Raw genomic sequence first — 15256 nt, 5'->3', positions numbered from 1 at the left:
TACGTGCTCTCGAGATACTTACAACTTTAGGTGCCGGTATTCTATTCCAATCCCTGGGAAACAAAATGGCCGTCAAACCACAGACCAAAAGGAAGCATCTGATGACGTTGCAGTTTCCTTTTGGATGACCGGGCGCCAACTTTAAAAAAACAGGAAGTAAACGGGCATCTAAAATTGTAAGTATCATGGGGCTTCCTGGAGAACAGAGCGCCTCGCCACTGGAGCACCCACTGTCCAGGATTGTTGATTTAACATTTTAAGTGCACTCAACCACATGATGATTTGGTGTAGCGTTGACGTGGTCACGGGCAGGCCCTCCTGGACGTGAGTGGAAGTGGAGGATACTGCAATGGAGCGGTGAACGCGATGTCTCCTTAAAAAAAACTAGCTTTGAATGTATAATGTAGGCCCCTGAAGTGGTGGACATTATGACGTGCAGAGTATATGTTGGGCGACTCAAAAGGTTAAATATTCCCATTGTTGCTGATAATTCCTCAGCATGTAAATGGTCTCTGCAGTCACATGTATCTGCTGTTATGCTAAATGCCTGTTGCTATAGGAAACACAGAAGGTCAGGCTGGCTAAGCCTGACAATGCATATGGGCTTAAGGAGGAATGACCCTTTTAGCCTATCAATTCTAACCCTTTTCTGAAATGGAGAAACACCGAAATAGATGTCAGATAAGATCTCTTTGGCCCCCACCCAGTCTGACCATTTTCCCATCTGTTTTGAGACTTCAGCTTTTTTTCCTATTTGGGATCATTGTGTCTATTCCAAACAAAGTAGGATTTTACATTTTAGATCCTTGTATCTACCATAAGCATGTAGAGTCTTATATTGAAAAACCTTGCGTCTATCCCAAGCATCCATGTTTTTATATTTCGGATTCTTATGTCTGTCCTAAGCCTTTGGGATTTTACATTTAAGATCTTTTTTTTAAACTTTTCTGGCTAACAATTTGCGTTTCGCATGGGAAACTTTTTTTTCCCATTTGATGCAAAACGCAAACAGAAAATGGAGCAATGCGTCAAAACCAACTTTCTTCACATTGATACATTTTCCCCGCGGAATCAGTGGATCGCCCCACAGATCACCCCACAGACAGCTGCTTTTTGTCCTTCTGGACTCATCAGTTTGAGCTTCATTGCCGATTCTGTATTCTGAAACTGGTAACGGGTGCAATCCAGATGCACAATTACACTAGGTTATGGTAAGTAAAACATGACACCCACCCAAACCTGATCAAAGTATAGCAAAGACATCATACCCAAGTGCTGTAGGCCCAGAACACTAACTGATACAAAACATTGATTTACCTCTGTCTGTAGCGGAAAACATCTCGCCCTGAGCGTGACATATCCTGCCGAACGTCCGCCAGAGCAGCAGCTGCACCCTGAGCCATAGCAGCAGCGGAGTGCGGCCTGTGGTGGGAGGAGGATCCTGACTGGTTCTTCCCAGCCGCTCCCACCGCGTTCTGATTGGTGGATCGTCCGGAGACCGGTTTAAAGTGAGCCGCTAGGGTGAGTATGAGTCGCATGATGGATTTGAGGTTCCCGTCAACTATATCTGTACGGCAGTGAGAATGATAACATTATTTTATCAGGGTTTTTTTAAGTAGGTACGACAAAATAAAGAGAAAAGCAAAGGAAATTACAATTTATGATTGACAAAGTTATATATAAGATCTAGAATAAAGAAAATGTAACATGCATTCATATTTTCTTTACTGAAGAATAAATGCGCACAAATAAGCACGTTGATGAGAAGAAACAAATCCTACTGCAAAAGGCTATATTTAAAATATATATTCTTGCCTCGTATTGAATATAATCACCTGTAATACATGTGATAACCCTTATAAGCAAAGGCTCTGCTGGTCACACAGCTTTTAAGCACAGCACGGGATTAGATGCAAAGCCCATCAAACCACACACAGACATGTTTCAACTTTAATGGGTCTCATCAGTGTGATGTTGGTTGTACTGGCTTTGCAGTTTTCAAGGCTGGGTAGGTTTACCATGGCTAGGTTCCATGTAAAAATGGATTTCAGGCAAAAGGTGACACGTGTGCTCATTTGCATGTCATTTCCCAGAATCCCTTGTTGCAGTGGAAGCACTGTACGCTAGGTGATAATGGTGAAAGGCAGGGTTGCAGACCTGTTTAAGACATGTGAATGTGCTCACAAGTGATATTCTTTATTGGCTATATGCTAACGGTTTTTTGTCGCCTTTTTCACCCACCATAACGTAAAATATGTATGGCATATGTGTGTGTGTGTGTGTGTGTGTGTGCATCTATAGATACATATATTTCTGATAAATTTATAATATATATATATATTATAAATTTATAACCCCCCTGAGGAAGGTCCCATTCAGCGGACCAAAACGTTGGATATATGTGCAAGTTTCTTTAATACAGTTTATAGCTGCTTATACCTTCTGAGTGCTGTTGTCTCCTTACCTTTGCTGGTAATGTATGCTTTATTATTTTTTATGACATAAGCACCAGGTCATTATATCACTATAGGAGTGCCAGATATTCATGCTTTGTATATATATATATATATATATAGCAACTGTAAATATTACTGTATGTTCATTTGCATGTCTTAAGACAGGTCTGCAACCCTGTCTTTCCCCATTATCACCCAGCATATAGCGCTTCCACTGCAGCAAGGGATTCTGGGAAATTACATGCAAATGAGCACTCAGTGCCACCTTTTGTCTCAAGCTCGTATTACACAAGCAAATCCTCAAGCCAATGCATGCTGTTGTAAACACAGCTTTTAGACAGAGGGTGGGTTGAGATGCAAAGCCATTAAACCCACTCACAGACATGTTTCAACCTAGACAAAAGGTGGCACTGAGTGCTCATTTGCATGTCATTTCCCAGTATCCCTTGCTGCAGTGGAAGCGCTCTATGCTGGGTGATAATGGGTAAAGACAGGGTTGCAGACCTGTCTAAGACATGCAAATGAACATACAGTAATATTTACAGTTGCTTTATGCTTTACTGTGAAGGGTTTTTGTCACTTTTTTTACCTACCATAACCTTAACTTTTTTTGGCCTAAGACCTGAGTGCTGGTATATTCTCTCTGTCTCTCTCTCTGTGACAGAGTGACGTCTATTACATGAACAGAATAACATACAAATACAAACAAGCACAAACATACAGAAGGTAATAAGGGCCCTGCCCATGAGAGCCTACAACCTAGATGGGATACGGGAGAATCTATATATCTATTTATATAGTCTTTCCTTTTTTCCTTCTAATCACAGGCTTCATTGTGGAATCCATCATTACCCTTCTACTTCGGGAAAATGTGACACATTTGTATACTGTATTGTGATAATCTACAAAATAAAATAATGTATATCTGATTTACAACCTTTTTTTAACCATATTTTCTAAAAAGGCAAAAAACACAGGAATTCTCCCTTCTTTCAGTCACATTTGAAAACCAGGGATCATATAACGCCTGAGGTTTCACATTGGGTGGGCCCAGTGGTTCTTATCTGCCGTCATATTGTATGTTACTATGTTTAACGCTGGAGGTCTCAGAAATACAAGAGAAGTTAACAAGACCCGTGACAAACCGTGGCAAATAAAAACCACAAGACAACTCCAACACTGGCTTTCCATAATGGAACTTTCCACTAGTGTGTGGGCACGGGGTTCATGCAGCAGATGTGGAATTATCTTGTGATCGTCACACGCTGGGTGTCTGGAGGAGCTGTGTGCTCTGACATAGCCCTTCCCTTAAAGCAGCAGGAAAAACGGACTTCTGAGGGATAAAGCAAGTTATGTACAGTATCAACGTCTCCTGTTTGCAAAACTGGTGCAAAACTGCACCAAATTCACCAAAGAAAAACGCCCATTGAAAGCAATGACTTTTATACATTACATCCCAGTCCCACTATACATTTGTACATAGTATATTTACAGTGTACAGTAAATAAAAATGCGCCTTGTGGTGCATTCCCATGTCTCAGACAGGTCTGCAACCCTGTTCTTCCCTATTATTGCTTACAGTGCTTCCACTGCAGCCAGGGATTCTGGGTAATGGTATCCAAAATGAGCACACAGCGTGTCACTCTTTATATATTTATAGTCATACTCTGGCAGAGAAGGGGTTACATTTAGAGCGTCTTACCCACTATTTATTTTTAATATTCAATATGTTGCTATTTGTTTTTAAATGTTTTTGGTCATCATGTTCAGTTTTGCATTGGGCTTGTAATTTATGAACATTTCCCCAATCTATTTAACAGCTAGAAGACAAATGGTCCTGTTTAATATGCTGTAAAGATGTCTTCCCCTTGCTGGAGAAGTTTTTAGTCCCGATCAGTACAAATCAAAAGATTATTGGGGCATAAGATTATAGGGGCTACACGTGGCTGGTACTCACCCTTGGCTGAAGTTTGATGCATCCGGATTTTTTTAGAAGCCACAAATTGAAGGATAATCTCCACGTTGTCCCTCATCTCCTGTGTGCAGCTCGGGTGCGGCTGAATCCCGCTCAGTTTCTCACCAGCTGGGACAAAAGAAGAACCAGACTTGTTTCCACTCCATTTAAGAGATCTCTTCTTGCCCTTCCCAACACTGGTTTTATTTTTTAAATCAGATGCTCAGTTACTGAGATATTAGCGTTTGAAACGTTTAACCGGGAGGTTAAAATGGAGCTCTCCCCGAATCCCAGTGCAGGCAGATTACAATGGTAACCTCAGACGCTACAGATTTCAAATAATCGTGATTTTTAACAGTAAATAAAAAAAAGGAGTAGGCCATGCGCAGAGGAAAAGATGCTAATTAGAGATGGGTGCGAATGTCTGAATCCGATTTGCAGATTTTCCCGGGCTTCTCAGACCAAATCCGATCTGCACGCCAAAATTCAAAGTTGGATTTCAGCAACTTTAGCGTGCGTGGATTCTTTAAAATCCCTCCATGGGGCTCGGATTGTCAAAATGTCAAGAATCGGACATCGGATTTAACGTAAATCTGGTCTACGTAACATGTTTATATTGAATCCGACGTCGGATCTAACGTAAATCTGGTCTACGTAACATGTTTATATGGAATCCGACGTCGGATCTAACGTAAATCTGGTCCACAGAGAGTGTTTATATTGAATCTGATGTCGGATTGTTCGGATTCTGTTTTTGGATTCTGGGTGTTGGATACGGGAGAGGGGGGGTGGGGAGAGGGGGGGGTGGGGGATGGGGAGAGAGAGGGGGGATGGGGAGAGAGGGGGAGGGGGGATGGGGAGAGAGGGGGAGGGGATGGGGAGAGAGAGGGGATGGGGAGAGACAGGGGGGGATGGGGAGAGAGAGAGGGGGGATGGGGAGAGAGGGGAGTGGGGGTGGGGAGAGAGAGGGGGGGATGGGGAGAGAGGGGGGGGGAGAGAGAGAGAAGTGAGAGGGAGGGAGGATGGGGGAGAGATACCAGTGACGTTTATATATTTTTAATAAGGAAAGCTCAAGAAAAAAGTGTACGCCTGGGTTATAGTGACTATTTATTTTTTCCTGGTGAGGCCTGAGTCTTGCAGTTGGACTTAAAAATTGTCCCCAAAGCTATTCTGAGTTAGACGGGCCTGTCTTAGGATGGCTTTTGGGGCCGGAATAAACAATACAACCAAATCAAGTGAATGGGACAAAAGGACCCATATTTACTAAGCTGTCTTCTGCCAACCACGAGTCACGGTGTCTTCCGGCGGCACACAGTGCGTTATGGAAAAGCATTGCTTACTAATTATGGGTCTTCATCTTCAAACTTGAAGGGGGGGCTAGAGGAAATCAAACCCCACCAAATGTTCATGTTACCTAGCGTACAAACGTTCTCTTAGCAATCTTTATTTAATGATAAACATAAATAATCAGTTGGAAGCATCTGTTAATACAATAAAATAAACGTAGCAGATAAGGTTGTGTACAGAGTTTGTCAAACAAAAGTAATAAAGTAATAAACCAGTGTGTAACTAAGAACATAAAAAGGAGCTATTCAAATAGATGATAAAACCAACACTGTACGGTGCCATAAATATATGAAATGTATTAGTAATTAAAATGCTAAAATGCAAGCTTTACATCTACAGCTACAATAAAGAATATATTATAATATTATTGTTCTTAGATGAGTCCTAACGTAATATTGGGAGATCTTTTATAGTAATTTAATGGGGGTGTGGCAGAGAAAGGGATATAAATAGCAGGGGGGGGGGGGGATGAAATATATGTTTGTATTAAATGGTAGATGTAGCATTGTAATCATGTTTACAAACGGTCATTCTTATTATAAAATACTCAGGGATGCCTGACTTTTTGAAAATAATAACTATTATAGGTAAATCAGATTTAAGGCCATATTACTAAGCAGTGTTAAGCCATAAGGCACCTTACACCCAATTACCCTGAATGGGCTGTAAGGTCCTTATGTCAGCACTGCTTAGCAAATAAGGCTCTATAATACTGTAGGTTAATTTTGGTCCTAGAGGGGAATGTGCCATTAAAGGGGCAATACCTCCTAGGATCAAAGTGTACTAAGGCAATTACATGTTTAGGGACGGGGAGGGGCGTCACATCTGGGTGACTGATGCCTGTTTTACCCAGTTATGAGTATGACACCGCGGGTTCTCCGTGTTGTGCATTCACGCAGTGCCCAGTGTTACACAGACGCTGTGCCGAGACCGCCTGGTCTTTCCTCGAAGGCATCTAAATGTCAGGAGCAATTAAAACTAGGAACATCAGCCATGAGCTATACCGACTGCCAGGTCCCCTCACAACACATTGGCTGACTTTGCATGGAATTGATCGGTCGGTCGCCACAGTAACTTAGCAGCTGGGCTGCAGAACAGAAATCCCACGTGGATTGCTTCATGTGCACAGTGGGCAGACATGCTATTCTGGGGATCAACCCAGCTCCGAAACAGGGACAGAACTACAACTGGTGAAGCATCCGGGTCCCACGACCTTAAGAGGCCCAGGAGGCTGCCTGTCTCACTGCTGGTCCACTGGTGCAGTAAGAATTCTGTGCCACGTTTTTTCAGTGCCTGTCAATCACTGCCAAACACGGGAAGATTAAACCCCAGAATTCTTCGCGTGATGCACAAAAATGGCCGCCACTGTGGATTGTCCAGGAAATACCTTATCCACGAGTAGCTACGTCGTGGGCTTTTTCACTCATTTTCATTATCTCGGACAGATTGCGTTCTCCTCTCACGTGCAGCGCTGAACTCAATCTGACCAGACACGGAACGGAAGACAAGATGGGATTCCTGGGTTCCCGCGCTGTGGCTGCAGGCAGAATATGTGCCCATCGGACACAAAATGCGGCGGGGTCAGCACCCAGCCCAGTGGCCAATAGAAAAGCTGCAACGTCCTGTCCCTATTGATGACCCCATGGCCATGTTTGTAGTCCGGCGACCACATTTATTTTTATTTCTGTAAAAAAAAAAATGCACTAAAAAAATAACTACAAATATCGAGCTGGCGGAGTCCACGGTCGTTGGGGGACAATGGATGAAGCTCTGGGGGGACCCGGCAATCCCTCCCCCCCCCCCCGGTTCACATAAGATTTAGCTACCACGTCATGGGGTCTGCCACTCGAGGGACCCCATGAGGTAGTAGCCATGTCATAAATTTCCTGCTAATTTTTCTAGGGGATGATCGCATTCAGTCATCTGCGACGGGGCGATCCCGTGACCGCGAGTGCCGAGGGACCGGGGCACTCAAAGGGTTAAACTGCAAGTCTCTAATTCATTGCAACTTTGGAATCGCTGCAGAATTCTTCCGGCATTTAAGGTATAATACATGTAGCAAGGGGAAAGTCCACACAAATCCCAGCCTCAACACAACCAAACAGATTTGCACTACCTCCCGGGACAAAGAAGAAAGAGCAGGGAGCAGCGTGTCACTTTAAATGCTTTAGAGGAAAAAATTCCACAAAAATACATAAGTATTATATACCCCCCTCCACCCCCCCAATAGTATTAGCCTTTTCAGTGCCGGCGGTCACACGATTGTGGCGTCACTTTTCCCCCTGCTCTCCAGAAGCGCAGAGCGCGATCCTTCCCTAGAGAAAGAGCGGACAACCCCATGACGTGGAGGCTCAAAGGGTTAAACAAATCTTAAACTTGTAAAACTAATATATTGCCGAGCTGTCAGTTCTCTGTGATCTGCTGTTGTGGCGTTGGGCTCACTGATTTATAGCATCGCCTTTCAGAAACGTCAACAGCGGCTCACGGATGGAAAACAAACATTGCTTTTGTAATTTTTTTTTTTAGTCAAAATGCCATTTTTTGGGTCTACAAACCCAGTCCGGTCGCTCTTCACGTCTCCCCCTACCAAAACCAGCCAATGGGAATCCAAAGCTACGACTGGAGTTATTTGGGTGATACGGAAAGGGGTACATTTTCCCCATAAAAAGGTTGCAAAGGTTTTAACGTGTTCGCTGCCGGGGCGGCCTACGTGGGGTTAAATGCTGACATGCGGCGCTAGCGCCTGCAGCACAGGCAGAATACTGTCCTTCAATTATCAGCTTCAGCAGGTTTAGCACTATTAGCACTATGCAATACTAAGCAGGGAGGCTTTGAAATTGCTTTTTAATTGGAACTAATTAAACACAGAACAAAGCAGCAGTTATCAAAGGAAAATATGGCAGCTTTAACAAAGGCCAACGTCTACCGTGCTGCCTCCCCTATTACTCAATTTAGCATAGAGATCTGTGCATTAAGATCTAAGACTGTAGGGGCCCGTGTACTAAAAATATATCTAGATAATAGAGAGGAGTGCTGCACACCTTAAAAAGAGAAAAATTATACAATTACCGGTGCTCCAATGTTAGAACGAAAGCCTGCAGTCAGTCCTGAGTACATAGAGGAAGGAACAGAGGGCACAGCGGATTCTGCAAATTCAAACTCATTTATTGAGCCAACACAACGTTTCGACCGTGGCCATTGTCACTTGAAAAAGACCTCCACGGTCGAAACGTTGTGTTGGCTCAATAAATGAGTTTGAATTTGCAGAATCCGCTGTGCCCTCTGTTCCTTCCTCTAAAAATATATCTGCCATTATTTTGGGCATCAAACTTTTAGTGCTAAAAAGTCATACAAACCCTTATAAAGCTTCAGGGCTTCATACGTCCGACTCATAATTGTTGTTTACTGTATGTTTTTCTGCATGCGTCCCTGAATATCTGGTTCACACAATTTTCATTTAAACAGATTGATGTGTATTTTTTTATTTGTATTTTGCAACTAGTTACTAAATATAAAATGGGTAGTGTAATATTAGTTAAAATTGCCATACTTTAAAAATAATAATTGAACCTCCATAATGAAACATCCACGCTACGCCAAATCTATTTTTGGTTAAGAATACGTAGCAAAAATTTCCCTTTCGAGCGGAAGAATAGAAGTATAAAATATTTGGGTACAAATATAACGCCAAGAGTAGAGGATTTGTTCCAAGCCAATTATACCCCGTTAGCAAAAGTAATAGAAAATTATTTAAAAAGGTAGAATAAGAGTATTATCTTGTGGATAGGCAGAGTTAACTGTATTAAAATGAATATACTGCCTAGCCTAATGTATCTGTTCCAGACGATCCCCGTGAAAGTCTCCAAGCAGTATATTGCTACGCTCCTAAGTAAAATTAATACATTTATTTGGGAATTTAAAAAACCCAGGGCCAATATTAAAACATGGCAAAGGCATAAATCGCAAGGTGGACTTGGCCTGCCGAATATCCACAAGTGTTACCTTGCTACACAAGTGAATGCTCTTTTTGAATGATATCTTTGATTGCAAAGATATAGACACAATTAAGGCTCCATGGCTCAGGAACACAGATCGTCCTAAAGGTCTTTATGAACACCCTACTATCGCTGCAGCTCTATGTGCATGGGATGAAATATCCAAGGATGAGAGAGTTTTTACGTTCCCATCCCCTCTCACTCCAATATGCTGGAATCCTGACTTTCCCCCAAGGTTGGATCCCAGAATATTTAAAAAGTGGAGCCAAGTGGGTCTAATTAGGCTAGGAGATCTGATGGAAAGGGGGGAAACTAGATGTTATAAACACTTTCAGGACCGGTTTGATTTTAAAGAAGGGGAGAGATGGCAATATATGCAAATTTTTCACTATATGAACAAATTTTTTTTAAACACGTTGAGGACGTTGAATTCTTTTGAAACAGTGTTGGTGTTGGTGGGTGCAGGATAGCACAATATATCGTATATCTACAGAACATTGTTGGAAATCAAGGCTGAAACTAAGCCAGGGTTTGTAATAGCTTGGGACAAGGAGCTGGGTAGGGAATATTCTGCACTCGAATGGACACAAATATGGAGTAATGCCAGCCCTTCCTCGATGTCAACGAATATCTTAGAAAACGTGTATAAGATAATGTATACGGTAGGTGGTATTATACACCACAAAAACTGTAAGAATGTTGTCCAGGAATGCCTAATAAGTGCTGGAGAGAACATGGGGAGGTGGGAACAATGCTTCATATTTGGTGGAAGTGTAAGAAAATAAAGCGTTTTGGGAATAGGACAGTGGAGCAGATTTTCAATATTACCAAGATTAGAATCCCAAAACACCCGAGTATTTTATTGCTAAACAGGGAAGGGGTGAAGGGGCACAGAATTAGGAAATCTCTATTAATACACCTGCTAAATGCAGCAAGATGTGCTATCGCTGCCAACTGGAAAAGTTGACGTGCAAGGGGGGGGTCAGTGATGTGGGGGCCAGGGGGGGGGAGTGCTGTGGGGGGAAGGGAGGTGAGACCGCAGCTGTTAAGGAGGGGGGGTGGGCGGTGCTGTGAAGAGGGGGGGGGGACGGAGCTGGGAAGGGGAACGGAGTTGTGAACGTGGGTGCCAGCCAGCTGTGAAGGGGGGTACATCCCGGGCAACGCCGGATCTCTCAGCTAGTTATATTACATTATGCAATATTGTCCACTCAATGTTACGACTGATTATGGGGAAACGATGCAGAGTTCTGTAGTATTGTTTTTTTATGTCGTTCCGAGATTAGGGCAATGATCAGGTTTAAGTATTGCGGAGTATGGAGGGTAGAGGGTAAAACTGATATGCTTTCTGACATGTTTCTGTTTTTGAGTAGTACCGGATTGTAATGTACTGTTTTGTAGTGTATTATACTGTGTTGTATATGTTAATTGTCATAAAAGTGTGGATTACAAATAAAGAATAAAAAAAGAAGAAAAAGAATACATAGCAGCTTAATTCTGCGCCAATACCATTAACAGGTTTTTTAGGGTTTACGTCCAGTTGAACTTGTGTCTGATTTTTGTGCACTTTCTCCTTTTTCTGGGTGCACAGAAACATTCTTATTTAGCACGTACCATTACCATTTGTACGCCAAGCGTAGGCCATTTCTGTGTGCCAATTTTATTTGAAAAACAAAAATGCCTTTTTGACACTGGGAGCGCAGATAGAGATATTTCAGGTTAGTACGTAGGCGCACACAAGCGCAATTTTAAATTAGATTTCTGTGCGCCAATATTGCAACAAAAAAGTACTTTGCACCGCTTAGTACATAAGTCCCCAAGTGTTTTCGCTCTGAAAATACTTGATTGAATTAATTTATAATAATATTAATGTAGGCTACACCTTTAAAGATATTAAAGGGGAAGCCCATCTTAGGACCGAAATGCACCAATGGCATTGACATGAGTTAAATCTAGGTATAGTAATTGATCATTAGAATAGAAAGCTACAACGTCATTGGGAGATCATGTCGTGTCTTTCTATTGGTGACCTCATGCACATGGATGTTGTCTGGCGGACATATTTGTAGGTCAAAACCAGCACACACAAAAACAACCAATATGAATAGATCAAGGAGGGGACCATGCATGAGTTCCTTGGGGATCCCCCAGTTCAGGAAAGATTACAAAAATATATCTATTTGGGGGGAAACTCTGCATTGATAGGATCCAGGGAGGGTATCAGCATTCAGAAGCAAAGCTGCCAATCACAGCTCTGCTTGCCGAAGTCGCTCCCCACAATGCCTTGCAAAGCGTTATGCAGTGCATTGTGTGGCGTGATTTCACAAAGCAGAGCAGTGATTAACAGCTGTGCCTCTGACGTGAACTCTGGTCATAAGTTCACTTAGGCCTGGGGTGAGTAACTCCAGTCTTCAAGGGCCACCAACAGGTCAAGTTTCAAAGATATCACTGCTTCAGCACGGTTGGCTCAATCAGTGGCTCAGTCATTTTGACTGAGCCCCCTGTGCTGAAGCAGGGATATCCTTAAAATCTGGCATGTTGGTGGCCCTTGAGTGGGGCCACTACTGACTTAGGCCATTAGGTCCTACACATGTCTGCACCCCTTTGGTCTTACACAAGTGTGCACTTTTACAGAGGTTGTGGAGAAACACAAGAAAGAAGAGACCTTTGTATAACATAACTCTTTGTACTAACCTACAATTTCAATCAGTTGTGCTAAGACCACGCCATCCCGGAGGTCCAGCCTGAGGTCCTGCACTGGTTTCATTTCTGCCTTCTTTTTCAGCTGGGAATTGACCCAGGCCACGTACGTCTGCAGCTGCTGCTGTAAGACAAACCCAGTCACATTTTATACATTCTATTTAACACGAAGTGCTAATAGTTCTTGAAACCACTGTGGGCTCTATGGGATGGATGGATGGATGGATGGACATAGCAGGTCACTTCTTTTTTTTTTTTACTTAGTGTAATTGTCATCTATAAAAACTCAACCGTAAACTAACAATTTGACTTATTTGTATCCTGTGAAAAAAAGGAATCTGTTGCTTTCCTCCGGGAACACTGAATTCAAGTATATCGGCTACTTGTGTTGATCTGTTCTACTAATGCTGGCTTCATAGTTCACATGTAAAGAATAAAACAAAAAGAACCATTTGCCTGGGGCTTTGATAGGGTTAGAGTAAGTGAGATAGCTATTGTAACCCCCCTCCAAAGCGTTTTCTTTACCATGGAAAAGTTAAACGTTTAAAAAATGATTTAAAAACACTTATACTTGTTTTTATAAGAATAAAAACAAAACATTTTAGTGCCTGAGTGGTTGCGGCACCTGAGTCCCACAGCCCGTCTGGCACAGTGCGGTCCTGTCACCGCTTTCAATGGCGGTCACGTGACCGCAGCAGCCATGTTTCAGGAAACGGAAGAGGAGACCTCAGTTTCTTCACTGAGCAGATCCCGTCCTGCGCTCCATGGGAACGCAGCATGTGATCTAAACCTCAACACAACTCTCTGTTGGTCCTCCATGACGTAGTGACTACGTCCTAGGGTTAAAGTTGTCAAATCGGCTTTATTTAACCTTTCCAGTTCGAGAGTGTCACTGGACCTCTGGCATTTGCAGTCATGTGATAGTTTCAGCAGCGATCACATGACTTCCATCGCCCCCCCCCCCCCCAGCTGACGGAAACAGAAGTGCCACAGCTAGCCCGATCAGCCCCCAGAAAACGAGCATTTGTATTGTATTATATTGTATTATATGTCTTTATTTATATAGCGCCATTAATGTACATAGCGCTTCACAGTAGTAAAACACGTGGTAATCAAATAAATAACAGATAATATAAATAACAGAGCATGGGAATAAGTGCTTTAGACATAAAAGTAACATTAAGGAAGAGGAGTCCCTGCTCTGAGGAGCTTACAGTCTAATTGGTAGGTAGGGAGAACGTACAGAGACAGTAGGAGGGAGCGACGTATGTCAGTAGCACCTCTAGGGTGCCAGGTATGTCATAGGGGCACTCTAAAGACTTACCTATTAACCCCTTGTATGCCCCCGTGATGTCTCCGTCCTGGGATCTGGCACGCTAGAGGGCCACGTCACAGGATCTGGCACACTAGGGGCCACGTCATGGGCTTTCAGCTCGTTTTCCGGGAGAGATCGCGTCCTGCGCTCCTCTAGCAGGTAAACGGAAGAGAACGCCTGCTCTTCCGCTCCTGTAATCAGTGACACTGAGATCACGATGTGCCAGAGGGGCATTCAAAGGGTTAAACATGTCACTGTCCTTGGTTCACTTCGTTTCACCCTGGGAGGGACGGTCCCTTTACAGAACATGTTTGGGTAGTTGAAATTCTATTCATATTTTTCTGGCGCTTTTCCAGCGCAATTTAAAAAAAAGTTTTCCCATCATGTTTTAGAGTTGCAGGGAGGGGTGGGCAACTCCAGTCGTCAAGGGCCACTAACAGGTCAGGTTTTAAGGAAATTCCTGCTTCAGCACAGGTGGCTCAGTCATCGCTCTTGGCCACTCCTGTTTTAGAACTGGATTTCCTAAACAAATGTAACCATGCTAATACCAAAGGAAATAAACTACAAAAGGCATTTTTTAGGGTCCTCTGAAGGGGGAGTACGTTTATCCCACCTTGTCCTTAGATAAGAAATAAAGATTAGCATAGAGGGGGCTCTGCCTGTGCAAACTCTTGCAGAACACACAGTGACAGACACAAGGGAGCAGCCAGAGGAAATCTAACCTTCCCAAGTCTCAGCTCAGCACGTTTACACACGGACTTCTGTACATGTCAGATTGGGGTAAAAAAATGCAGCAATCACCCAGATGAGACCCTTACACCTTTCACTGCCATCAGTCCATGATGGTCAAAGGAGGGATTGCTCGTTTACGGGTCTATATGTTATTTCATAATGTGCATGTGTGGGCAAAAAAAGGGCACTTTTTTTTAACCAAATCTAGATCATCCTCTCTATAATAAAGGCCCGTCCTTTGCTTGTCTTTTGTAATGCGTTAATACAGTAAGACTAGAATTTGTTACAAAGATCACACATTACAGAGCCGCTGGTAATTATTGTGACAGGGTAAATCCCTGCGTTTTTGCATGAACAAATATTCCTTTCTCTCTGTTCAAATGAACCCTACATAATGCCGGACGCTGTGTCAGAGGGATGTAATGTCATCCACATGATGGAGATATCTGCAGCAGGATGACATGGGGTGTAACACCCAGATAAGCAAAGACAATGCCTATAATCTTATCAGTATATGACCGGTAGGCACATAGCTGTGGCGGCCGCCTCCTTGCTGCCACCCTCGTTCTCCTTAAGAATCACAGCATCAAATGACGCCACGGACGTCACCAATGTGACGTCTCACGTCGTCATGGTAACGGGACGTCATGAGATGATGCGTAGCCATGGCAACGAGACGCCATGTGATGGATATATGGATGTATGTATGTATGCATGTCTTTATTTATATAGCGCCATTAATGTACATAGCGCTAAACAG

At 43.1% G+C, this 15256-nt stretch overlaps 1 protein-coding gene across 7 annotated transcripts in view; it reads right to left on the bottom strand.

Annotated features, from left to right (window-relative positions):
- DIXDC1 (DIX domain containing 1) overlaps positions 1-15256 on the bottom strand; it is a 124733-nt gene that overhangs the window by 55763 nt on the left and 53714 nt on the right. For 3 of the 7 annotated variants that reach the window (XM_075604424.1, XM_075604428.1, XM_075604421.1), the window contains 3 exons: positions 12444-12573; positions 4414-4539; positions 1318-1567 (listed from right to left, as the gene is read on the bottom strand). In XM_075604424.1, the coding sequence (XP_075460539.1) occupies positions 1318-1567; positions 4414-4539; positions 12444-12573 (506 nt within the window). Of the gene's footprint in view, positions 1-1317; positions 1568-4413; positions 4540-12443; positions 12576-13773; positions 13956-15256 lie in introns of those variants that run through there. The other 4 variants (XM_075604425.1, XM_075604423.1, XM_075604426.1 and 1 more) reach the window with 3 other exon arrangements.

Source organism: Ascaphus truei, chromosome 6, assembly GCF_040206685.1.
Source record: "Ascaphus truei isolate aAscTru1 chromosome 6, aAscTru1.hap1, whole genome shotgun sequence".
NCBI classification, from domain to species: domain Eukaryota; kingdom Metazoa; phylum Chordata; class Amphibia; order Anura; family Ascaphidae; genus Ascaphus; species Ascaphus truei.
Note: the sequence above shows the minus strand (reverse complement) of the source record. Positions and strands in the feature narration are given on the sequence as shown.